This window comes from Phycodurus eques, chromosome 19 (assembly GCF_024500275.1).
Source record: "Phycodurus eques isolate BA_2022a chromosome 19, UOR_Pequ_1.1, whole genome shotgun sequence".
NCBI classification, from domain to species: Eukaryota; Metazoa; Chordata; class Actinopteri; order Syngnathiformes; family Syngnathidae; genus Phycodurus; species Phycodurus eques.
Window position 1 is genome coordinate 3,377,000 of NC_084543.1, and position 26,110 is coordinate 3,403,109.

The 26,110-nt window shown below is 46.6% G+C and overlaps 1 protein-coding gene across 3 annotated transcripts in view; it reads left to right on the top strand.

Annotated features, from left to right (window-relative positions):
• Positions 1-9,587, top strand: part of tbkbp1 (TBK1 binding protein 1) — a 26,242-nt gene extending 16,655 nt beyond the window's left edge. For 2 of the 3 annotated variants that reach the window (XM_061705405.1, XM_061705408.1), the window contains exons 5-11: positions 126-230; positions 311-464; positions 639-841; positions 1,632-1,693; positions 3,555-3,670; positions 4,302-5,050; positions 6,265-9,587. In XM_061705405.1, the coding sequence (XP_061561389.1) occupies positions 126-230; positions 311-464; positions 639-841; positions 1,632-1,693; positions 3,555-3,670; positions 4,302-5,050; positions 6,265-6,393 (1,518 nt within the window). In that variant the 3' untranslated portion in view covers positions 6,394-9,587. The remainder of the gene's footprint in view (positions 1-125; positions 231-310; positions 465-638; positions 842-1,631; positions 1,694-3,554; positions 3,671-4,301; positions 5,051-6,264) is intronic. The other variant, XM_061705407.1, reaches the window with a different exon arrangement.
• Positions 9,588-26,110: the final 16,523 nt, after the last annotated feature.

Sequence of the window (26,110 nt, forward strand, 5' to 3'; positions counted from 1 at the left end):
ATCTCCCTCGCTGCAATTGTTGGCCTCTTTCTCTTCGCCATACTTTTTCTTCTCCGTAGTGGAGAAGTTGGACAAAGTGGAGTCATAAAAGTGCGCCGCTGTGTTTTCTGTGTCTGCTATCTCAGCTTCAGAAGAGGAAGGAGCGCGAGCAGCAGCTGGAGGATGTGATCCAGGCCTACGAGAAGATCCACATGGAGAAGAGTAACCTCCAGCGGGACTTGGACAAGATGGTGCGGCGCTCTGCCCGCTCGTCTCGGTGCGGTCGTGTCGTTTTGGTTGACGGCGTGACCGTGTCGGCGTGTGCTTTCAGACGGGCCTGGTGGAGAAGCACGTGGAGCGCATCCTGGGCCTGGAGGCGGCGCTCCGGCAACGGGACAATTCTCTGCACAAGCTCAACGTGCAGCTGCACAGCAAAGACATGCAGTACCTGCAGCTGCACGCCGGGCCCGACGCGCACAGTGAGTGTGAGCGCACGTCATTATTCATTAGGCGAGTCTTCTATTGTCCGGTTTTCATTGCGTCCGTAGCTGTCCCAATACTTTTGGCCAAACTCCACATTTCACTGTCGCAATAATTGGATCCAAACGCCACATTTTCTTCCCGCCTCCGTGTTTTGTTCTCTGCCCACCCACCCCCAGTGCTGGACTGTCCCGCCATGACGCTGCAGAGCTCGCGCAGCCTGGACGCGCTGTCCGACTTGAAGGTGCAGCGGCTGGAGGCCGAGCTGGAGGGGGCGCGGCACGAGGCCCAGGGGGCGTGCCGGCGGGAGGAGGACCTGAAGGCGCAGTGCGAGCGCCTCAAGGAGGACGTGAGGCAGCTGCAGGGCGGCCAGCGGGACAGGGTGAGGGACCCTTCTGGGTTTTATTTTCCCTGATATCAGACCAACTTTGAAACGGTTCCTTTCCCTGTATAGTGGCAGTGACTCAACTCACTTCATAGCAAGCAGCAGTTTGGCAGATGGGTCGATCGTTTTTCATAAAGAGGCTTCACGCTGTTTTCTGCCACTGCCGCAAGTTGAATCTCCAACTAAACATACATTCTTTATCCTCCGTGTAGAACGACTAATATTAGTGACGTACTGACGAGCCGGGAGAGGAGTTCGACCTCTTAATGAACAGGATTCCCGTTTGTCTGTCTTATACTGCCCTCAGGTGGACAAGGCGGGCACAGCACAAAGAACAGCGCAATGGCCATTCAATTGTGTGTGACCAAAAACGTTTGAATCCTTTTGAATTCGATTTAATGCTGTCATTCCTGTATGTTGTTATAAAGTACAATGTTACGGAGTGCTATTTTTCCTCGTTCAAATACACATTACAACATATTTGTTGAAGCAAATGAATGGCACCACCGTAGATGCCACAAGATGGCGGCAAAGCACTTTTCTTTCCATCAGACAACGCTACGGCCTGATGAAATGAAGTTCCTCCTCTCAGTTCAACATAAGGACGTGGGTCTTTTGTATTGTGTATAATGTGCTATCAAAAAAAAAATCATCCTGACAAATGAATTCAATGAATCAGAAAAAAAAATCGATTCATCGTCCTGCTCGACTTGAAGCCCTTTTTTTTTTTGGCCTCCTTTGCAGCGCACACCCTAAGCTAAGCTAATTTCACGCTCTACTTTGGCAGGAGATGTCGTCGCCGTGCAAGCAGTGCGACGTGGAGTGGATCAAGAAGGTGGGAGACGAGCAGTAAGTGAGGGGGGGGTGGGGGGGGCCACGCAAAGATGGACGTTCATTGCGCTGCTCTTTGTCCTCAAATTGGTCGTTTCAAATATGTATCGTCACGCAATAATTTGTTCATGGATCGATTCGAAATCGGAAGTGAAACACGATACTGGTGAAAGAGAAAGGAAAAACAAAATAGACCACAACCACTCGGCCGAGGTGGCTCCCACTCATCGAAAGCCAGAAAGGGATTGAGGAGGTCGAAAAATGAAAGTCAAGAATGAGTGTGTCGCTCTTCTTTGCTTTTTCTTTCCAGACCGCCGCCATCGCTTGGCTTTACTCACCGCTTTCACATCCTCCCACTGAGAGCCCCCCAAAGCCTTCTTGTAATTTAAAGCATTTAGTGTAAACGGCGCAACGCTTGAGAATAGGCTCAGAAGGTATTTCAGCGTTATTTTTTAATTGATTTTTTTTTACGAGCGAATGGGAATTGCTGGAAAAAGACAAGTGAGCAGTTTTGAGGGGGCCTCCCTCCGCTCCCCTCCCCAACACTTTTAGGAGGACATCGCCAACATTTGCATTTATTTTATAGTAAATGCCACTTTGAAAGTTTCGGCGGGTGTCCCAATATTTTACTCTTGTCCAAACTGCTCAACTTTCCCCTTTTCTTCCTGTAGGCTGCAGTATTTTTACAACCCAAGGAAATTGTTTGTAAAACAAGCGTTAGTTGATGAAATTAAAGAATGTGCCGGCGCTTGTGTGTGTGTGTGTGTGTGTGTGTGTGTGTGTGTGTGTGTGTGTGTGTGTGGTGGTTAATGGAAAAAAAAGTCACCTGGCACCACAAAGAGGCTGTCGGGGGTTGAGATGTGATTCATCTCAGGCCGGGCACTAAAGAACCGGTAGTGGGAGTGTTGACTTTTTTTTTTCTTTTTTTTTTTTTCTTGCGCTTCTTTTAAAAATGGTCACCCCTCCTTAAGGTCGAACACTCAGGTGTAAATAAAAGTGATCCGACTGCATGAAAAAGTGGACTTTTTAATGTTTGTATCCAACAAGTTGTGTCTGTGGCGCGCCTGCCCACTCGTCATTTGTGGAATTGGTGATAAAATGCTGCAACCGCCAGTGATTCACGCCATGGAATCTCTGTTAAGTTTATTTGTAATCATAAATCATCACTATCATTGAAGTGTTATCATTTGTACTGAATTATCAATGTTTTTTAACTCAATTTTGTCATTTTCAAATTTTCAAATTTCATTTTTTTTTTTTACAATACACCAGGCAACCAATTATTTAGGAAGATGAATATATTTTTTAAAATGAATAATTCAGTGAAATAACCACATTTAAGGCAAAAACAGCTACGTTAATGCAACAAATTGCCCGGTTGGCCACATTAAGAAACGGGAGCAATACTTTGTCTGCTCTAAAGTCATACTTTCGTTTTCATTTTTTTTTTCTATGACTTCGATGACTTTTTCCAAAAGTTTCCCGAAAACACCAAATACCTAATAAGAAAAAAAAAAAAAAAAACATTGCTGGTGATCTTTGTAGCTAAATGTCTTGTTCTTGTTTCCCCTTCTTGTAATCAACATTGTCTCCACGCATGACTCAACTTCAGCGAAACGTGTGTTGTGTTTTCGCAACCTCCTCAATTCGGGTCTGCCGCTCAATTGGAAAGAACCTTTTTTGGGTACACCGTCTTATGAGCTCCAACACTAAAACAAAGCCACCTTTTGATGGACAGTCAAAATCTCGAGCCTCTCATGTACCGTCGCAGCCACTTTATGACGCCACAAGGTGGCGCCAAACAAAGACATAGTTGGTGTCAAGGACGTATTTCGAAAGCGCTACATCTCAACTGCGAGACGAACGTCTTCTTTTCCAGGGTCAACCTGGCGCTGGCCTACACGGAGCTGACGGAGGAGCTGAGCCGCCTGCGAGCGCTGAGCTCCAAGCAGACGGAGATCCTGAGGAAAGCCTCGCAGGAGCAGCACAGTCCAGGTGGGGCCTAACACACCCAATACGGAAAGCGTATGGAACATCGGTTTAATATGTGTGAATAATAGTAAAATAATTTGAGAGCAACGACCAAAAAAAAAAACAAGTCTAAATATGGATCAAATAGAACAGTGTACTGTCATGGATGTTGAACATCCAAATCACCAGAGATGCTGATTATCAAACATATTCACGTGTTTTGTTCATCAAAGATGGCTGGAACCAATTTTCTCTGACCAACCAATCAGAGGACGGAAAAATACTGACTTCATCAAATGTGAAATGTGATTGGTTAAAGATACCGTCCCATTGTGCTGATATAGTTTGAATGACATGAGATTGACATGGCGACACTGAGAGGCTGAAATCCGATTGGTCAAAAAATGATCTGGCGTTTATATATATTTAGAAGCAGCGCGGCCAAGAAAAACTGCAAAAAAATGAATAGAGTGTTGGGAATCAAGTAATATAGTTCAAGGAAAGTAATATTATAATTGAGGTTGTAAATGTAGGTCGGTGCTTGCTTCCGAGTTCAGACAATATGTGGTGCAAATATCGATTTGAAAACAAACGAATGAATGAAAAGGACATTTGAAAAGCGCCGATGAATTGTGTGTTAACTGTGCGGTTGCAGTCCAGTTGCACTCTCCCATCCACCACCAGCGCCACTCGCCCATCTCTCAACGCCACTCTCCGGTGGCACCGCCTCCGCCCGCGCACCCCTCGCCCATCCAGCAGCGGCGCTCGCCCGTGCTGCAGCGCCTCTCGCCCGACACGCACCGCCGCTCGCCCCTGCTGGACGTCGGCGAGGCGGGCCCGGCCTCGTACTCGTGCCGCCCGCCCAGCCAGCACCTCCGCGCCAGCTTCCGGGGCCGCCGCAGCTACTCGGAAGTGACCGACCCGTCGGCGTACCATTGCCCGCCGCGCTTCTCCCTGGACCCCGTGTCCACGCTGCCTAAGCCTCGCCCCTTTGTGGACGGCTACTCCAAACAGACGACCCAGCACCCGTCTCACGGCGGTCTCCAGCACAGAGGGGCGACATCGCCCCACCAGGGCGGCGGCGGAGGAGACGACAGCGCCATGCGTCACCCCAGGGAGATGCCCTTTCCTCTGCGCTTTGAGCCGACGCCGCCCTCCGCGCAGGCCCCGCCCCCGCCGCCTCCCCCGCAGTCCTCGGAAGACGAGGAGGAGTGGACCTGCTCGCATCCCATCAGCCCGCCCAGGACGCTGGGCACGCTCTCCACCGCGGTGCCCGGGGGCGCCATGAGGGGTCCGGCGTCCTGCTCGGTCTTCCCCGCCCCCCAGTGCCCCAACGCCCTGGGCTGCCGCCCCCAGCCCGGCTACATATTGGCCGAGCACGCTCAGTCGTGGCCCTCCATCAACGTGAGTGTTGACGCTCCGTGTTTGTATTTCTGCATGCTAGCACGCCCGCGACCCGAGTGAGGATAAGCGGTACAGAAAATGGATGGCTCGTCTTGTTAGCATGCTAACGTGTATGTTCGCAATTTGGCATTTCCACATTTTTGGGCTTAGGCCAAAGCCTCGTCGAACAAAAACAATATTGCTTTGGAGCCATCTGGTGGCAGCTTGGTGCAAAGCAACTTTGTTAAACTGAGCGGTTGAGCTTCATTTAGTCAGGCCATAGCCTTGATTAATTGAAAAAAAAAAGTGTTTTGCCGCTAGCTTCTGGCGTCATAGGCAATTAGCAACGTTTTGGGCGGGCGTCCATTACTCGTGGATTTTTCGATACTCGCGGTAGGACATTGTCCGTTTATCACGCTGGATATCTTCCCACCCGCAATCGGTGAAAATATGCGATCGTGGGAGCGTATGAAAAAAAAAAATATATCGTGTTACACTTCCGACACGCTTTACACTTATGAAAACACTTCAAAAATATTCGTTAGCGCCTGTTCCCACGCTCTCGCGGCATAGCGTGCTTGCTTCAAGCGCTTCGTTTGTTACTCCCAGTCCAAGTTTATCGTAAAATGTAAAAAAATTTAACCACCAAAATGTTCCACCAAACCATATAATTTGGTTTGGTTTCGTCTCACGAGGGTCAGCTAGCTTAATGTCGTATATGACTAGCTCTCGTTGACAAATGGAACTTCGGTATTGGAGAGGATTGAAAAATGGGCGGAAATATTAAGTGATTCAGTGAAGTCATTGAAGACGCCACCGTTTGAGAGGAGAAAGTTCCATCAGACTAGCAGAACCGCGGACGACGTAGTCCATAGAGAGAGGAGACACATGCTTTTTAGAGGCTAAACAGCAAGTGTGTCCTCTCTCAAACGTCCGGATCTGACCCAACATCCATAAAGACTGATATGACTCATTGAATTTACTGCTTTAAACCTCAAAGAAAAAGACAGAACGTTTGGCGCTATCATTAGCTCTGACGTTGATGTTTTGCAAGAAGGCGATAGCGTAGGCAGGGCTAGAGCGCGTGAGTCAGTCATTATCGACTCGTCGAGTCTTTTACCGCGTCGTGCACGCGCTAGTGCGCTCGCGGTGACTCATAGCCGAGCGAGTGAGGTGCGTAAAGACGGCCGGCGAGCACGACGGCGTCTAACCGGTCACCCGTGTCGCTCTGTCAGCTCTGGATGGAGACGGAGGAGAGCGACGTGCGGAGCTGCCCGCTCTGCCAGCTGATGTTCCCCGTCGGTTACCCTGACGACGCCCTCATCAAGCACATTGACTCCCACCTGGAGAACAGCAAGATCTGATCGCCATGGCGACCGGAGGAACGACGTGAGAGGGTGGCAGGATGATTATTGTGTTTCTTCTTTTAACTCCAAAAACAAACGTAGGGTTGCAAAATTTCTGGAAAGTTGCTGGTCAATGTCCATGGGAAATTTAATCGAGAATTAATCGAGATTTATGGGAATTTTGAGGTTCATTTTTTTCCCCCACGCATAATCGCGAAAATAGCTCTCCTTGCCCACATGCGAGGTCATTACGGTATTATACTTTCTCCATTTTATTTAATTACATTTTTTTTGCACTTTTTGCGATCGGTGGCAAGTCAGAAGCCCACTTGTACTGCAAATTTTGGCTCAAAACAACAACAACGAACACTTAAAACCAGTGACGGTTTCTGGCATGCGCCCAATGTGCGACCGCACAGGGCAGAATTGCTGGAAGGTGGTGGCAGCGCGCCACAAAATTAAAAAAAAAAATTATACAGGAAATGGTTTTCTATTTTGTAAGGCAATAATTAGCATTTGTATGAGGAATTTGCATATTTAAATTCCCTACCCTTTCAATTGGTTAATTGCTGTTTTATTCCTATAAATTCTCATTAATTCCCACGGAGAGTTCCCAGAGTTTTGCAACCCAACCGCCAAGCAAGAAAAAAAACCAGAAGCCACCAGGCTTCGGGTTTTCTTTTCTTTTTTTTTTCTTTCCCCCCCGCCACCAGGTGCACGGCTCCATCTTTCGGATTTGTGAGTCTGGTCCCGTGCTTTTTCTTTGGCTTGTTTGCTTTGTTTTCCATGTCTTTACGAATCATGGCGGTCCAGTGGTTCTGCATGTTGGTGTCACCTTCACAGTCCAAGCTTTAAAGACGATCGAGCCGGCATGAAACATGAACATTTGTACTCATGTTATACCTTTTACGCTTGCACCCTGTTTAAAAAAATGATTTTTTTTTTTTTTAGCACTTTACGCTAGTTTTTAGCCTTTGCCGTCTGTCTGTCTCAAGCCCCCCTATATACATTGTGACATTATTTATATTGTAAATCTGTAAGGCAAAAAACCCCAAAAGATTTATATTTTTGCAGCACAGGTTTGGGGCTGGTGACACAAGCTTTCACACGGTGTACAGAAAAACACAGACGAGAAGCACTGGGGGTCTTCTTAAAAAAAAAAAAAAAATGTAAAAAAAACCAAGCGCTATCGACAAAACTATTGGGTCAGTGAATTAATTCAGGGGTGGGCAAACGTTTGTGCTCAATGGACACAATTTGGGTTTTTGAAATGGATGGTTGCAGATGAGGTAAGTGAAGTAAACTGAAAGGTTAAATATGTATACAAAGTGTGTAAAATAGCGTATTATAATGAGGAAATTATCATTTAGTCTCATTTTTCAATTATATTTATCTGATATTATGTAATATTAGTTTAATTTAACTAAGTCAGATTGTTGATTGTATATACTGATTCAAAGGTTAGGGTCAAAGAAATGTGTGTTTTTGTTTTTTAAAGGAAAGCACCCCCCCCCCCCCCCTCCCAATGATGACCACATTAAAATGATTACAGATACAATCTAAAAATCGTTAATAAAAAAAAAAGTGCTTGGGAAAAAAATGAAAGTGACCCTGAAAATTGGTAATGGTTATTTTACTCATATTTGTTTTCTTTTTACAATGTAGAATAACTAAATAAAGCAATCATTTAATGAGATCAGTAAATAAACCAATTTTAGGCTAAACTACTACAAGTGCTCTTTAACAATATCAATGTTCGGTTGGCCACAATAAAGGACGGAACGAGATGCGTATGCGGCCTGCGTGCCCAACTTTTGCCCTCCCCTGAATTAATCATCGTCACTCTCGTATGCTGAATCGTATGCTTCCAATTTTTCAGGACGACGGCCTTCTCGGTGACATCCGACCTCACAAACGGACGCACAAAAAAAACAATACTTTTGTCCATGCAGTGTACCCGCACGAGAGCAACCAAGTTCGACAACAAACAGCAAAAAAAAAAAACTCGAAAAAAAAAATGTTTTTTTTTTAGGAGAAACATCTTGATCTGCTGGTGAACCTTGATAAGAGGTTAACACTGATGTCAGCTCATCTGAGGTTTTGTCGGCCACATGAGCACGTCCGGGAGATTAGAGGTTTAGCTTTTTTGAAATTTTTTTTTTGCCCTTTTGCTCAGCATCATAACGTCGTGTCAGCAAAATGGATCAATTGCCGAGCCGCGACCCGCTCGGTGGAAACGCACCCGAGCGTGAAAAACATTCGTCAACATTCCCGTGGCGCACCGTCCGCTCCTTTCTGAAAAGTCATTTTGTTTAAAAAGGGCTACTTTGCCACCGCTTTGCTCGTCGCAGTATGATGACATCACCAACGCGGCTCATTCGGCCAGAAGATTCGTAAATCGGAGCGGATGATGTTGTTGTCGTACGAGTGTGAAAACATCTCAAGAAGGTCACTGTTGTGCTTCGCAAATTTGAGAAAACAAAAAAAACATGCGTCACCAAAAAACTCTCAAAACTCACACTCAACACAAAAAAAAATGTGTGGGTGTGAGACATTTTCTGGTATGTATGTACTCGGTAAATATTATATTTGTCCCTTATGGCACCTCGTACATGACACTGCTCCTTTGTTTGGTCGCCTGACGTCACGTGACACGAACTTTCCGTACAGGTTGGTCTTTCACTTCATTACCAAAGAACACCATCCATTTCTCTCATTTTACACACAGCACTGCTTGAGAAAAGTCCGTTGTGTTCGTTTGACGCCGAGGTGACGCCGCACTTTTTAGTTACGAAGCGACTAACAACAACAACAACAACAACAAAAAGCTAAATTAACTTATCCAGTATGCAAGGGTTAACATCTACGATTGTCCGATGTCAACTTTTCTCTAAAACTTTATGACAAACAAACAAGTTTACCAATTATAGGTTAATACGATTTCCGCCTACATGAACAGGCTTCCCCACGCCGTGTGCCACGCTTCGTTTTTTTGTTTTTCCCCCCCCCTCCCGTTCTTTCTGTCTTTCTACGTTGACTCAGGAGAACTGAAAAAGAAACTCAAGCAAAGGAACAAATAGTTCTTTTCCACGACAACTCTGAGACGTTTCCCCCGAACGGATTCACTCAGGAGACAAATCGGGTTTTACGTGATCGCGATGTTGTTTTGCAACACGACACAACGCTGCCAACTGAGAAGTTACGGGACATCTTGGTGTCACCTTTTTTTTTTTTCTTTTCTTCCTGTGTCTGTAAATAGTCCACCGAATAAACTTGCACTGAAACTCAGCTCCTCTCTCTTTCTCTCTCTCGCGCAAATGACACAACAAGCAGATTCACCAAACTTTAACAATTCATTTTTTCGAAAACATTGACGGGTTTCTACTTCATATTTGACACAAATGTGATTCACTGAGACAATTTGACTCTTTGACACAATAACTTTATATTCCAAATTCAAATATTGTCATTTTTTCCAGAGCCATATACATGTAGTTGATTTTCAAAGTCTACACACCCCCGTTCAAACAGTATTTTTTATTTTTTTTGTGAGATAAAGAGACCAAGAAAACATTTTCCACCATTAATGTACCCAATACAACTCAATTGGAAAAAAAAAATCTCTTTGAAAGGGAAAGTAAAAATAAACCGAAATGAGGTTGCACAAGTGTGCACACCCTCTTGTAACTGGGATCGTGGCTGGCTGTGTTCAGAATTAACCAATCACATTCAAATTTATGTTAGATGCTAGTCAGCTCAGATAAAGCCCAAATAAAGATCAGATGTTTTTGTAGGCTTTTCCTGATATATATGTATATATATATATATATATATATATATATATATATATATATACACACACACACACACTTCATTAGGTACACAACATCATGAAAGCCAATACAAAAAAATCTATTAAAAAATTCAGCCTTTACAAAAGCTAGTAATGCTCACCTTTGATTGACAGTCAACAATAATATCTGAGAAGTGTTTCTAATATTTTGAACAGCTCGTGTAGCAAAATACAGGAAGTTACCTTTAACTATTCCATTTGACATGAAATCGAATATCTTCCACTCGTATTTTGGACATGACCTGAGCTCTAGTGGTGCTTTGATTAGAATATTGCATTAGTGTCTTATGGATTTGAACTAATTGTGTGTTAGAGGCCAGTTAGGACTCTTCTCATAGACTCATGTTTTTAGTTGCACATTTTTTTTTGAAATGTTCAAAGATCCTAACACACACACACACGATGGATGTTTTTTTTTTTTTTTTTTTTTTTCTCTCTTACTATGTTTGATTTGCACATTTTAAGAAGCGGGCCGCTAACCTCAGGAAGAGGAAAAAGCGATAAAGTTCACCGCCCATCCGGGCCACAAAACCACACAGGACCACGTCGACCGGCGAGCACGGAAATGTTGCATCAGACGAACGCTGCCACACACACACACACACACACACACACACACACACACATGCGTGCACACACACGTCCTGCAGCAACATTAGGCGAATCTTTGCGCTCAAGGGTCACATTTGACTTTTGCCTGCTGATTGGTAGATGACGTAAAAAAAACAAAAGAACAACAACAACAACAAAACAGAAACGTGTACGTCTCATAGTTTATTCTAGGAATAAAAGAATTTAATGAGATAAATTAGTCTGAAATTAAAAAAAAAGAATACCTAAAAAAACTCAGCGCATGTAAAATGTCAGAGTTTATTTTACTAAGACATGAATAATTCATTTAAATTGTAATTGTATTATTTAGAATGAATTCCAAAACTTAAATAAAATACATTTAAAAAATGTTAATTGTAATTGTCATTGTTGTAGATGAGGTAAAAAACAACAACAACAAAAAAACAGAAGAAAAGTTAAAATCTGTATATAAAATGGTTCAACAAAATAATTCTATCTCATTTTAAAATTCTATTTATGATTCATTGAATTATAATTCCTTAACCAGAGAGATATGAGATACATGAACACTAATTATATAGACAATACATGAAGAAGTCTAAATGTATGCAAAATATGTCAGTTTCTTTTAATAAGAGTTGATTCTTCTCTTAATTGTGCTATGTCTCATTAATTAATCAACTATTTAATACAATAAATTGTTTTTTTTGGTGTGATTTATTTGTAAAATTATTATTGATTTGTTTTCATTCCAGACAGTTGATCTCCAAAGGTTTTGGTTTGCATGTTGAAAGTGTTCCTCCGCCCACTAGATGGCCACAAAAACCACATCAACCGCAGTGTGCACACTACTTACCCCACAACATCATATCATGTGAAATACATTTTAAAAAATACATACAGTAGTTAGATACTCAACAACAACATTAAATTGAGGTGTGTGTATTTTGTGTATAGGAGTGGACAAACCTCTGCTAAAGGGCCACATTTGATTTTTAAGACACACAGATGGCCCATGTTCATTTTAGATGAAAATGTGCTTGAATGACAAGTATTTGTTAATTTTATTTTTATTCACAATAAATCCATTTACCAATTGTTCAAAAAGTTCAATTAATAAAACTATGGGCGACTGATGCGTTGGTAGGATCTCTGTATCCGCAATGCACATGAGGAGGTTACTCTTCCTTGATAAAAATGAAGAAAAAAAAAAAAAAAAAAATAAAAAAAATATATATATATATATATATATATATATATATATATATATATATATATATTTTTTTTTTTATATATATAAAAAAATATATATAAATATATATAAAATATAATTAATAAGTCATTTGGTACAATTAAAAACAGTCAAAAGTATTTTACTGACACATTAAGTACTTTGTTTTTCTTATTTTTTGGGGGCTCATTTCCCTTTTGTTCTTACATCATCTACAAATGCCCATTTCCGATTCATTGGCCCACCCTTGTTCTACGACTGGCATCACCTTTTCTCCTCCAATTAGTTCTCAGCAACATTGATTCTACTTACAATGTGGGCTTTTATATACTTTTGCTTGAGTAGAAACGGCACTATTTTCGGGAAAATGATCATTTCATTGGTCCGAAAATTAACATCTTTTTTTTCACTATGATTAATGTATCGTCATTCATCTATCTATGCCAGTGATATATAGTGACAGGCAGAACAATAAAATGCCCTTCCACGAGACCTTTGTATCCGTCTTTATTTCAGCCTTGATACTGTTATATCCCGGAGCCGAGATTCGAACCCAGAACCCGGGAAGTGCGAGGGAAACACGGTCACCGATCCTCCATTTTGACTGAATGTCACATCATCGGAAGTGCAACGAGCGAGCCTATTTGAAAGCCTACGGATGGAGCAGAGCGGCGTCGCGTGACATTTTCCAGTTGCTCGTCGGACTCCGCGCGAGCGCCGATACATTAGCGATGGCGGGCAGTACCGGCGGCGGCGTGTTCATTATGTCAGCTGGCAGAAGGCCCGGCAGCCCGATCGAAGGGCCCAATGAGAGGAGGCCGCGTGAGGAAACACGCAAAGCAAACTAAAACAACAATAGTCTTAATAGAGCCATCGAACTACTTCCTTGCACATGTGCTGACATCATCGGTGAGGTGGGGGGCGGGATGGGGGGGGTTGCCACCGCCAGGCTGAGGCGGTGAACTGTCTTTGAACCCGTGACCTTTGTAAGGAACCCGTATTGATGTCTGGCAGCGTGCTAGCTCGCTGCAGCAGGCATCGCATGGCTCGGGGTTCGGGAGGCGGGGGGGGTTCACCGCAGGCTGAGTCGGAAAAAACTATGAACAACTCTCTTATGGTACATTGCGTCGTTTTTAAATAGGCATTGATGTTAGCATTCGGGGTAAAACCAATCAGTCGACGAATCGACTTTACTCTTCCGCATCGACGTTTACCGCTTCGACTAATTCCGCTTTTTTTTTTTTTTGTCCTCCAATGGGCAAACTGACAGACTGTGGCCCTAATGACATCAGCGTCGTCAACCGACTTCGAACCGATTGTCATCGCTCCCTCGTCGACTGCAAAAGGTCTTCAGTCGTCAGTTTTTTATATCCACTACTTTAGCCAACAACCTTTTCAGCTCATTCGTACAGTCAGTAATTTCAAGATTGAACATTTTTGCTTCTTTAACTGCGTTGTTTTTAACTAACTTTTTAACTTTAAAAAAAAATACAAATCGGTCTTACAACGCTTTAACGACAGATATTTGAACACAACCGGTGAAGCAACAAATATTGACAGACAACACAGCAATACTCTCAGCCATATATTCTTTATTCTCTACGAAGAACGACTAATATTACGAGACCGACACCATACTCCACTGTATATCCGTGTCTGAAATTATACTGCCCCCAGGCGGCCGAGGTGCACACAGCAGAAAGAGTGCATTGAACTGAAGCAAAGAAATGTGGCAAAAACTGTTTCATTTCTTTATATTCTATTTAACTATGTCATTACTGTGTGTTTGTAAGTACAATATTATAGAGTGTTATTTTTCCCATTTAAAAAAAAAAAAAAGCACATTAGAAGCGAGCAGGAGATGAAAGGTGGATTTGAGTAGTGAGTAATCCAAAGACAGTCGATTAAAAAGCGGTGGCGGTGCGTCACCGTTGACGCAAAGCCAACGCGGCAGGTACTCGATCTGTCAAATCGAGCGTCGGGGCCCTGAGGTGGGAGGACGAGGCGGCGAGGAGTGCACGCAAACCCCGGTCCCCTGGTCGCTTCGTCGGGAGGTTCTGGACCAAAGTGCCGTGGCCCGCAGCGGCCCGTTTTGACCTTGGACGCTTTGGGTGGGAGCTTGTATAAAAAAAATAAATAAATAAAAATAAATAAAAAAAACCCACAATTTTTAGGAAGCACTACGGTATTTTTTTTTTTTTAAAAAAAGATCGATATTGCGACAGTAAATTAAAAAAAGACGTGCAAAAATGCTGTCATGCTAAGAACGTGTAATTACACTTAAAAAGTGGAAGAAAACCTGGGAGGCGAAGGGAAAATTCGCGGTGGACATTACTCGGCCAATACGGGCGTGAGCGACGTCGACGGCTGTCAGTCTCCACGCAAAGAGCAAAGCGCTCCACGGCTGCGGGACCCGTCATCATTAGCCGCCTGGCGCCGGGGCTTTCTCGCTTCTTCCTCGCAGGCGGCGGTATCACAGCTCCGATCTGTCACCCCGCGCCCGCCTTAATGTGTGAAAGCAAGACGTGTTGCGCCTATTAGCACTTCTTGCCGAGGCTGGCACGCTGATCCCTCGTCCCCGGGGATCCCCGGCAATATGGTGCCGCGTGGTGACCGCCCGGCGGCCCCGGCTGCCGCTGTCACAACACATCGCTCGTCCCCGGCCGCGGCTCCGTCACCGGCGACGGCGCCGGCCCGAGGGGGCGTCTCGCCGACGGGCCTCTGCTTCCGCTAAAAACTTTTGATGCCACGAAACCCAAAGCATTTTGGCTGTGACCGACAGGAAGCGAGGGCAGAGTTTAAGTTGGCTGCCATATGCCAGCTTTTAGTCGGAATCGCCGACAAAAAGCCGATGAATATTGTCAGAAATGTGGCTGGCATCTTTTTTTATGATACTCAAAAATGCTTTTTACAACTTCACACGTTATTCATTTACTCCACAGTCACACCCTGGCGTTGGTTAGCTACTTTTGTAACCCCAGCTCCCCCTGTGGCAGTCTGACAGAAGCACGGCTGCCCTTCCGCGCCTACAGCCCCTCCGGCCACCACCGAACATATCACCCGCATCTAACAGCATTCATTCACGGGGGATGTGGGTTAAGGGTCTTGCCCGCAACGACGACATGAAGCTCGGGCAAGGATATGAACCGACGCTCCTCCGGTTGCAGGCGTACTCTGCCACTCTGCGCCGCGCCGCCCACTACATACCTAACCTCAAACTTTTCAAGTTACTGTAGGGAGTGGGCGAGGGCCGTTTAAGTCATGTATGTGAATGTTTCAGGAATAAATGTGAGAAGATTTTAGTCGTGTGTGTGTGTGTGTGTGAGAAAAGAAATTCAGTAATGTGCGTTCGAGTGTTTTAGTAGTGGTGTGAGAGCGTTGCAGCCATTTGTGTGAGAGCGTTGAAGTAGTGTGGGAGAGTCACGTAGTAAAGAAGGCAGAAAAGTCGAGCGAGAGAGAGAGAGAGGACTAAATAGGACAGGTTAGAACTGTTGCTTCTGTATGTTTTTACTCGCCAGCGTACAAACTAGCAGCTGTTAGAAAACTGCAGTTGTTTGTTTGCATTCAAACTCATTCCGAATGCAGAAAAACACGTTTTTTGTCTTTAAAATGCAAAATGAACGTTTGTTTTTCAGCAAAGCTTCGCATTCAGATGTCGCACGTCGCAAAGCTTGCGCGTGGCACAAAAGGTCACGTTGACGCTCTGCTCTGTGAAACGTCCACGGGTCCGAGCCCGGAGCCACACTGACACCGGCCATCACCGCTGATCCTCTGTGCCACCGCCGCGACGCTGCCCACCGGGCACAACGTGGCACCGGAGCAGGTTCTGACCTGAAAATGAAAGTCTTCACGCCAGAGGTGACGCCCGGACAGTAATGGATATGTAGTCACTGTGCAGGCAAGCGAGGTCAACGTCGGGATGAAACGGGGCGAGAGGAGGTGGGCGAGGGCGGGGGTAGCGGGATTTTGAGGTGGTTTGGTTGGGGTGGGGAGGGGGGGGGGGGGGGCGGCGGCGTGGATTCATGTGATCTGTCGCAGCTCCACGGCTGGGTGACCATGCGCGCATTAACACTGACGAGACCGAGAGGTGACACATGCCGGCCTTCGGGGGCCCCGACTATACGCTGCGAACGTCCACGCGCCGTCACAGGCTGAATTCTACTCACACCTGCACCACTATTATTATTAGAAACAGGCAGTGGTGGGAAGTACCAAAGTACAAATACCTTCTTACTGTACTGCAGAACATTTTTCTGATATTTGTTCCAATCCAACTTTACGAATAGAGCACCGAGCGATTTGTGATAAAAGCATGAATGCAAGTTTCGAAATGATGCTGAGGAAGAAACGCTTTCGCAGCGGCCAATGGATGCAATTGAAAATAGCTACGTTTGACCACCGATCTGAATCTGGGTATCAAGTTTCAGCTCTTTATTCATTTTCACACCCAAATTTGACACCGTAGATGTTAAAGATTGATTTTACTTTAATTCCCTACAGATATCAGATATCTCTTGAGAGTGTTGTCAGCTGTTTATGACCAATTGTCTTCAAGTTTTTTTCCCCAATCTTTATTGAAAAAAGGCACATATTTTACCTTCGAAAATAAACACCAAGCAAAAATGGCACAAAAAGTGGATAAACTGTGGAAACATTCTCACACCGAATAAGTGAAATTGGATCATTTTCAGCTGTAACAGTGGTCGGGAATCACCGCTGCAGGGAATAGCACAAAAAAAAGGAACATTTCAATCTTGTACGAGCACAACGAGCAGGAAATTTTTTTTTGTTCCTGCGACGGATGAAAGGTGTCAAAAAGCAACGCTGAAGTAGATTGACGTCACTTTAAGCAGCGGAGGGCATGCGGCGGTCACTGGAGGGGGGCAAGGCGGCGGTCAACGGGGGCCGCAACAACATCCCGGGGAGGACGAGAAGGAAGGTGAGGATGGCGAGGAGGGGGTGTCGGTGTTGATGGTGCGGAAGTTGGGCGGGGGGCGGGGCGGGGATGTGTGGGAGTGGGGGGGGGGGGGGGGGCGCGGTCTTGTAGCTGGGGCCACGCCGCCGTCACGTCAGATGGTGTCAAGAGCAATCAACGTTACTTGTAATTTTCTGAGCAATTAGAGTGCTTATATTGAGAACGCTCACCAGCTGACAAACACTGGCTCAAGGACTTCCTCGCAGCTAACAGACGCACGCGGAGAAAACACGCACACGCACGCGCGTGGAAGAAAGGCTTTGCGTCAACTCACTGCTGTCCACTTTCGTCTCGGCTTGGGAAACATGCAAAAGATGTAAGACGATGTACAGAATTTGCAAGACAACATGCAAAATAGATTAGATGGCATAAAACAGAAGTGCGAGCGAGAGCATTTCAGTCGTATCCTCCTTCTTTTGTGCGTTTCAGAGTGAGAGCATTTTAGTAGTATGTGTGAGAGTGTTTCAGTTATTTATGTATGTGAATCATTTTTCTGTAGTGCATTTGAGGGCATTACAGTAGCACAGTATGTGAGAAAGAAAAGTGACTGTGAGAGCTTTTTAGTTGCGTGTGAGTGTTCTAGTGGTGTGGGTGAGAGGCCTTTAGTAGTGTGCGTGTGAGCGGGACATTTTTCTGTTGCGTGCGTGAGAGTGTTTCCATAGCGTGTGAGAGCGATTCCGTGTGCACGCGAGTGAATCGTTTTTCAGTTGGGAATTTGGGATTGTTTCAGTAGTGCGCATGAGAGGGGGAAGAATCTCTTACGTGACAGCGTTGCAGAAGAGAGTGAGGGCAAATAATTTTTCAGTAGTGCGTGTGAGAGCGTTTCAGTAGTGTGTGTGAGAGCGATGGTCGTCCTGAATGATGTCCCTCATGCGACGTACGCGTGTGTGTCAAGCTGTAACGCGTTTGAAGCTTGAGTGCGTTTCAGGCTCTAACGTGCCTTCTGCTCTTCGCAGGACTTTCACAAAGCTTCAACGTCTCACACAAAACACACACACATACACGCACACAAACACACGCGCACACGTCTCCCCGTGTCGCCCGTCGTCGCCGTGACATCCACGCGAGCGAGTCTCTGCCCACATCCTGTCCGCTCGCATCGACTGGTCGCTCGTCACGGGCCGGCGCGCGTCCCCGCCTCGGTTGGACAGGAAGCACGTTAGGAAGTGACACCGGCGGCGGCGGCGGCGGCACGGGCCTGCGTGACCCGCGGCCACTCGGAGTCACTTCCTGTTCCGGGCTCCGCCCACAAGGCCTACCGACGCGGGTCGACTCCAGCAGCAAGAAAGTCTGAGCAACACCGCCCTGACCCAGACGAACGGAATATTCCACGTCGAGAGGAACCAGATGAGGTGGCTCGGGCATCCCATGCCTCCCGGCGAGGTGTTCCGGGCACGTCCCACCGGGAGGACGCCCCCGGGGATGACCCGGGACACGCTGGGGAGACTGTGTCTCCCGGTTGGCTCAGAAACCCCTCTGAAAATGTTTCCTAATCAAACAAGTTGAGATGGGTTTAATCCGTTCCTGCTCCCAACAAAAACACAATTCCACCACGAGGAAACAATTTGAAGTGAGTTGAGGCATTTCATTGAAGTGCTTTGCTACCATCTTGTGGCATCTACAGGCCATTACAAACCTTCTTCGGGTTGGAGGCAAATACGTGCAGATTTTTCGCTATCTTCGGTAGGGCTCTGTCCCTGTCCCCTTTGAGTTTATTGTATAGCAAATTAATGTTCCCCATTGAAATAAATGTAAACGCCATTAAGCCGTTCCACCTGGGTTACAGGTTTATAATGAATACAACTAGCGCTGTCTTGTCTAAAAACATAACAAAACACAAAGAAGAATGTAAATGTAAACAAAGGGGGCGAAATGAACTTCAGTTCTGGGGTTGGAATCTCGGCCTTGCTGTGTGGACTTTGGTGTCTTTCTACTTGCGTAGGTTTTCGGCGGGTACTTTGGTTTCCTCACACATTCCAAAAACAGGTTCAGTGAAAACTTGAAATTGTCAGGCGCGAATGGTCTTCATGTGCCCGGCGGTCTCGGTTAGAGATGATCTTTAAGTTTCACTTGGACAAATATTCATGTGGTGATCTGATCTTACAGTGGAAGATTAAGTTGAAGACTCAACAACACAAAGATCCTCGCCCCTCCGTCACGTTTCAGTGCAGCGTATATTAATAACCCCCCACCCCGCCCCGCCTCCAGGGGCTCAACTCAGCCCAGCAGGACTCCTATGCCCCCCAACTCCCCTTCCCCTGCTCCTTGTTCAGATCCTTCACCCAGGCCTCTTCCAATCACCTCTCCTCCTCTCATCGTCTAATTAGGATCTCTGGCCTCGTTAGGGCCACCGCCCCCGGGGTCCGAGGACACGAAGGCTGATTCTATCTGACGTAACAAGTCAATGCCGAGGGGACAGATGCTAATTTTAATTAATTAAATGGAAGGGTCAGCTTGTGATGAACTAGGGCCAGAGGGGGGGAGGGTGGGGGCGGGGGGTTCGGCCCTGCCAGAACCTCGTTCCTCAGGAGGGAGAGATGCTCGGAACTCAATAGTTTCATCGCCGTGTCGTTTGGCTAACTCGCTGAGAGTTTGTTCAGCTGTTTGACTGGATGAGTCACTGAAAGTGAAACTCCTCAACTCACCTCACCCTTCACTCAAAATTTTATTGATTTGGCCTGACCACAAGCACAATGAATGTGATATGAAAAAGGGAGGATAGTCCCCCCCTCCCCCTCCAAACAAATCTGTGAATGTGAAAAAAAGGTTGTCATTTCTACAAAACAAAGAATGTTAGTATTGCTTTATTTGTGTTGTGTTTCTGCTCCACACTTGTCAAAGCAACACTTGTTTGAAGGTTATAATTGTTATAACATCAATGCTATTTTCCGTTAGCCCGTCTATGGCATTTGGCTAGCGGAGTTTCAACAAAATGATATGTTTGGTTGAACGTTCTGCTGTTTAAACATACAACGTTTAATTCCATTTTCAACAGCTTGCAGCAAGCAGGTGTTGCTTCTCATTTGAAAGTGAGTCATCTTTTCATTTTCTCAAAGTGATGATATACTTGACAGCGAGAGATTGAGAACAGGTGCAAAGGAATACTTTCAAAACTGGGTTTTAATATGTTTAGAAGTGTTGAAAGCGTGTGGGAGTGGTAAAGTTTTAGGAAAGGGTCTTCAAATGGAAGATATTATAGAATTGATGGTAATGTAGTTTTTTTTTTTTTTTTTGGGGGGGGGGGGGCAGCAGATTAAATATTGGAGGGCGTTATCCTTCCTCACAGTCAAGAGGTTCTGGGTTTGAATCTCCGCTGTGGCGTTAGCATGTTCCAGTGGATTTTCGCTGTCATCTGGGAGAAGTGCTGCCGAACGTTAATAGATGGACAGATCAGTTCCTACCGCAACCCAATCAGAAAATGGGTCAAAGTTCCAGTTGAACATGACGGGCTGCGTTGGTGTTGCAACAATTTGCTGCTTTTTTTCCATTCCATTTGCCCTTCGCAGTGACGGGGAGGACCTGCGGTACCAAGCACAGGTGTTAAGGACCCAACCAACATTCCCGACAAGGAGGGGAAAGGCCACGCTGTCTCGTGAAGCTGAAACAAAACATTTCAAAATGTGTTATGTGCCAAATGTACAGTTTGTAAATAGCGTGGCGCATTTTGCGTCAAATTCCGCAACTCGCCCCTTCAATCCACCTCCACCTCCACCGTGTGTCTCCGCCCCCTGACCTACTTTGGGCATTTGATCCCGACTCGGAGATCAGCCCCTAGAGGGTGCGCCGTGTCAGCCCGCTGCCATGTCAACTGCCGCGCAAAGGGCAGCCTTTGTCACTTCACATTTTCAAGGCTTTTCCATTGTGGTGGTCACGGTGCTCTGACCCCCGCCGCCCCCAAACCCATAACTCTGAATCTTTGTGTTTACGGTTTATTGATCCACGCATACACCCGGGAAATGAGCTACGAGACTGCAAATAAAGCAACTCCACAGTTTGACACACGTTATAAGATACGGCCCGGTCCGTACATTATCATCACATACATTATCAAGTGTCCCGTAACATTTGGTGCGCTTAAGTTGTGACGACGTTCGGCTTGTCCCGTCAGGAGTTGCCGCAGCGAGTCAAATTGAGAAAAAAAAACCAAAAAAACTGTTTAGGTACTGTATATCTGGAGATGAAACCTCCAACCCAGAAGTAACCTGGAACCTAATGTATACACACATGATGAATAATTTACGTGAAGCGGGTCCGGGGTCGGGGTCCAACGCTTTAGGCTCACCGCATGCCAAGGGGCATTGCCAACGCGACTGAAACAGGACAAACGTGAGAAAAGCAGTCGGTGAGTCACACCGGGCGATTGACGCTCGCACGGCTCATCGACTCGCTGCAAAGGAAGAACTGAAACACCATTTTGAAACTCCACAGACGCAGTAATATATTATTTTGGATTGAACTATAAAAACATAGCGCGATTGTCATGGTCAGTCGAGTTCGGCCGCGTCAGGTGTGCGGCGGGTCTTAAAGTAAGTTGGAATACTTTGCCGCCTGTCTCCCTGGCATCCATCTGGCAGCTGGTGTACGATTTAGCATGGCGGGGCATTTTTGGGCAGTGTCCTTTGATGAGGCCCGGCACAAATTAGCGCTATCTTTGCCGGCGCCACTTACTATTTCACAGCGGGAGAGTGAGCGGCGCTCCTGGCGGGAAGTAAACCTGGCATTATGGCGGCGGCGGTCGGCAGCCATCACGCACAGCCGGCCTAATGCCGCTGATGAGAGAGATGCCCCCCGGAGGGCCCGGGCGCCCCCCGGGGGTGCGGGCTCGCTGCGTCAGGTTAACCCGAGCTGACAGGCGGGCCGCGCGGACGTGCGCGCGCTTACAAATGCAGCGAGTCGTGGAAATAGCCGTCGCCGTGCGCTACGATAACGACATTTACACCAGGGGTTCGCAAACATTTTGGGGCCGGAGACCCCTCATATTACCATATACAGTGAAACATATTTCAACATATTTCCACAAGCAGGATCGCAAAAGATGATATTGGATATAAAAAGATTGCGTTGTTGTCGTTTGTGATTCGATAAAAGTTGATTGGGGTAAAAAAAAAAAAAAAAAGGAAGTAGGTTGAAGGTGAAAAGAAGAACCGCAGTGTTGATCTCCTGGAATGCCGCCTGCCAGCGATCCGGCTCCACTGGCACCGAAGCAAAATGCCCGGGACCCCGTAGCTTCCCCCTCGCCCCACCACCGCCACGACCACGACTCCGTGCAACTCAGCCTCCTCGTCCAGCCGCAATCTCCGCTTCCTCCGCCGCTCTGCTCCGACATTCCCGCATTCCGTCCCCTCGCCGGGGCGATCGTCCGGAAAAGAACGATGACGTCATTACGGTGACTAGAAAACGAACAGGAATCGCACATGCGTGAAAAGGGAATCTGTCAGCAGTAAAGTATGAAAGCGCCATAGCTGCTTCGAATAGTGACTGCGCTCGGATCCCCAACGTTAACCGGCCTGCTGATATTCATCCCAATAAAGATACGAGTACAACAGTAAATTGCCAATACTGTATCTGTACCTTGAGTCAGTACTTGATGTCAGTCCCCTGTACCCTGTGTCGATCGATACCTTGCTGGAATGCTTTGCGTCAGTACCCTTGTGTCAATATATTGCGTCCACGCCTAAAGTCGGTACCCTTTGTCAGTACTTCGCGTCGGTCCCTGGTTTCTGCAGCTTGCGTCGGTACTTTGTCTTAGTACCCTGCGTCAATCCCTTTTGTCATTACCATGTGTCAGCATCTTGTACCTGTACCTTGCGTCAATACTGAACAATACCCTGTGTCAGAAGCTTGTATCAGCAACTTGTGTCAGTTCCCTTCATTGGTAGTCTACCTTGCGTCAAAACTTTGCTTCACTAGTTCGGGTCAGTCCTTAGTGCCAATACCTGGCGTTTGTACCCTGTGTCGATACCCTGTGTCTGAAGCTCGTACGAGTAACTTGGGTCAGTACTTCGGTCAAGGAAACTGGGCAGACACGTTTGGAATTTCTGAGGAGAAAAGCCAAGTCGTTGAAAGGCCTTCAGTCGGCGTCGGTATCAGGGCAGCGTCAAGCCGCTGACAGAGTTAACAAGTGTTGGTGGGCAGCAGCCACTCGACGACTCCCGATAACATCCGGCGCGAAGACGGCTTGAAAGCAAACATCTTTCACGAAGAAACCTGCGGAAGGAAAGCTGCAGAGCAACTGAGGCAGCGGCTACATTGTCACTTTGCCCGGCGTCCGTCGGCGTGATCGGTGTTGACTGAAGCCCTGCGTTTGTCAGGCGAGGTGTCTGCAGTCAAAGTGCCACAGCCCTCCATGTTGACACTCATTAGTGAGGGGCTCCGAGGCACACGCGCGGGGGGGCCAGAGGGCAGCGGGCAGGGCGAGAGGCCACATCGCGCCCAAAATAATTCATTTCTCCTGATTGATTCAGATCGCAGTCGACTGATAGCCGCATGAATCAGAAGGCTTCCGGCCGGCGAGACCGCCGGTTGGCAACTTGTTGGCAGCCCAAATGGTGCTTAGAGAGCCCGGCCCGCCTCGACTGATTCGGACCAGCACCCGCGTGCAGACACCGCCTCCTTAACGATCCTCAAAATAGAACCAGCATCCGCCCCCGCAAACTCCTAGAACATCGCCGTGTGTGCGTGTGCGCTGAGGTCACTGGCGACGAGCGCGGCTGTCAGTCAATCAGTCAATCAATCAATCAATCAATCAATCAATGGAAGCGTCATTACAGCGATTGGAACATCCTGGCCCCCAGCTTTGAGCTCGTCAGGATTATTTGTTTCATTTGAGATTCTCTGCTCATGAACGAACTAAACCGCATGCATGTTCAGTCGGGACAAAGCGATTTAAGTCGATCAGATGTTATCAATCAATGATTGTCCATCATGGCGTTTTGGCAGGGGCAGAAGAAGTTGTCGGGTTGTTGGGCGAGGGAGTCGGCAAAACAGGAATGGAGAGGAAAGTCCAGAACATCCTGAGTAAGCGCCGTAATCAAGGACGACACTTCGATTTGTTCCGATTCAGCTTCAAACACCCAATTGGCCATCAGGTTTGCGGCCGTTTTTGCACACGGAAACCTCGAGTAAATCAGGGCCAAGGCGTCTCGAAGGAAGTCTCTGCTCTCCAAAGAGAAGAAAGCTGCTCATTTCAACTTTTCCAGAGAGCACTTGGACAAACTGGAGGCCTTCTGGAAGTCAATTTTCCGGACAGACGATTCCAAAATAGAATAGAAAAAAACCAACCTCCTCTCTACAGTGAAGCACGGTGGCACAAATGTGAAGGTCTGGGCTTTCCCTGCTACTTCTGGAACTGGACGATCCCGTATTATCCAAGGAATCCTGAATTCTCCGGCGTATCAACAAATTCTTCACAAGAACCTCCTGCCATCAGTCGGGGAGTTAAAGTTGGGGCAAAAACGGATTACGCGACAAGACAATGACCCACAGCATTCAAAGAAAACTACGAAGGAATGGCTTCAATAGAAAGAGGATTCGTCATCGGATTAGCAGAGTCCGGACCTTCATCCTAGACCTGAAGAAATGGGTACGTACAGTACCAGATGTCCTTCCGCCCTTTCGCAACTGGCTGAGTTCTGCAAGAAGGAGTGGTCAAAACCTCCCAGAAGCAGATGCGCGAGACTTGTTCGTTGTTTCAGAAGTCATGGCTTCAAAAGGAAGCGCAAAACGCTACTCAGAAACGTGTTCACGTACGTAAGTGTTGCGTACGTAAAATACAGTACGTCAGTCAGTGCCGCCTCAACGCTAAGATAATGCTAGCTACTCTTAGCATACTGGGCATTTGATGACACGTAGTCTGCAATAAATGGCTTTTGATCCGAATAAGGTTTATTTGGGGAAAGTGTCAATGGCCTGACATTTGAATGAGGGGCAACTGGAGGGCGCCCACTGTCTCGTTAGTCATTTGCCCTCTCCGAAGCAGCGCGGTTCCTCAAACCGTGGGGCAGGTGGAGACATAAGTGGCAGCGAATCATGCGGCACAAGAAGTTCCTCACTTGTTTTTTTTTTGTTTTTTGTTTTCATCGACATGTTGTTATTTCAAATCACGTGCGGACCTCACACTGTTGGTACACGATTGGTGCTGGCGGGTGGCGGAAAGTCATCGACTATCGCTGACGTGAACTGAAAACGTTAAAAAAAAAAAAAAATTAAAAAAATGCATGTTTGGGTTCTGCTGCCAGATAGAAGTTTTCTTTTAGTTTCGATTTAAACAGATGATTACGGCCGGACCTGCGGGCGACGTGCATGCGTGATGTCGCGGTGAAAAGGTCTGTGGGGAAATGGAATGATTTATTATGCGAGTTCAAGTTGAGGTCCAGAGTGACCCGCTGTATGTAGCATGCGGCATTGATCAGCGGCTAATAATAGCCGCGGGAACTGCCAGCTTGTCGGTCGCCGAAGAACACATTTGCACTTCGCCAAGACACACACACACACTGTGCGTGAGCTCTGCTAAGTGTCGATTTATTTCTTTTTTCTTCCCGTCATTTCCAAACACGTCTGCAGTCTCGTTCCTCCTCCTCCTCCCTCACTTTTCACAGCCTCCCCCGAGCCCTCTTCACACCCGACCTGCAGATCGCCATAAACATACGCTGCGTTAATGATGAAAACCGTGCCAGGCTGACACTCCGACGGGCATTCCGGGGACTCCTAACGAGCGATATTTACATGCCAACGCCCAATGTTGCTCATCACCTTGAGTAAAAAGTATTCTGATTACTCCTTCAAAAGTAAGCTATTTTACTGATCCATTGATTTAAAAGTAACTAAATCAGATTACAAGTTCCACAGAAACATTAAGCGAGATACATACTGCACTTATTATCAGACACAACGTAAAGGTGGGCACAATGTGAGCACTACTTCCGGGCAAATCATAGCAGTCGCTAAGCTAGCGTGGCAGCGAAGTTAGCCCCCGGCGTGCTAACTTGACACGTAACAGGTTGGTCCGACGCGGATTTGACTTCGCCACACGCAAATCGGCGGCGTTGAGTCGCTTGGCGTAACTATCTCACGCGGTAATACGTGCAATACCGCTAGCTCCGTA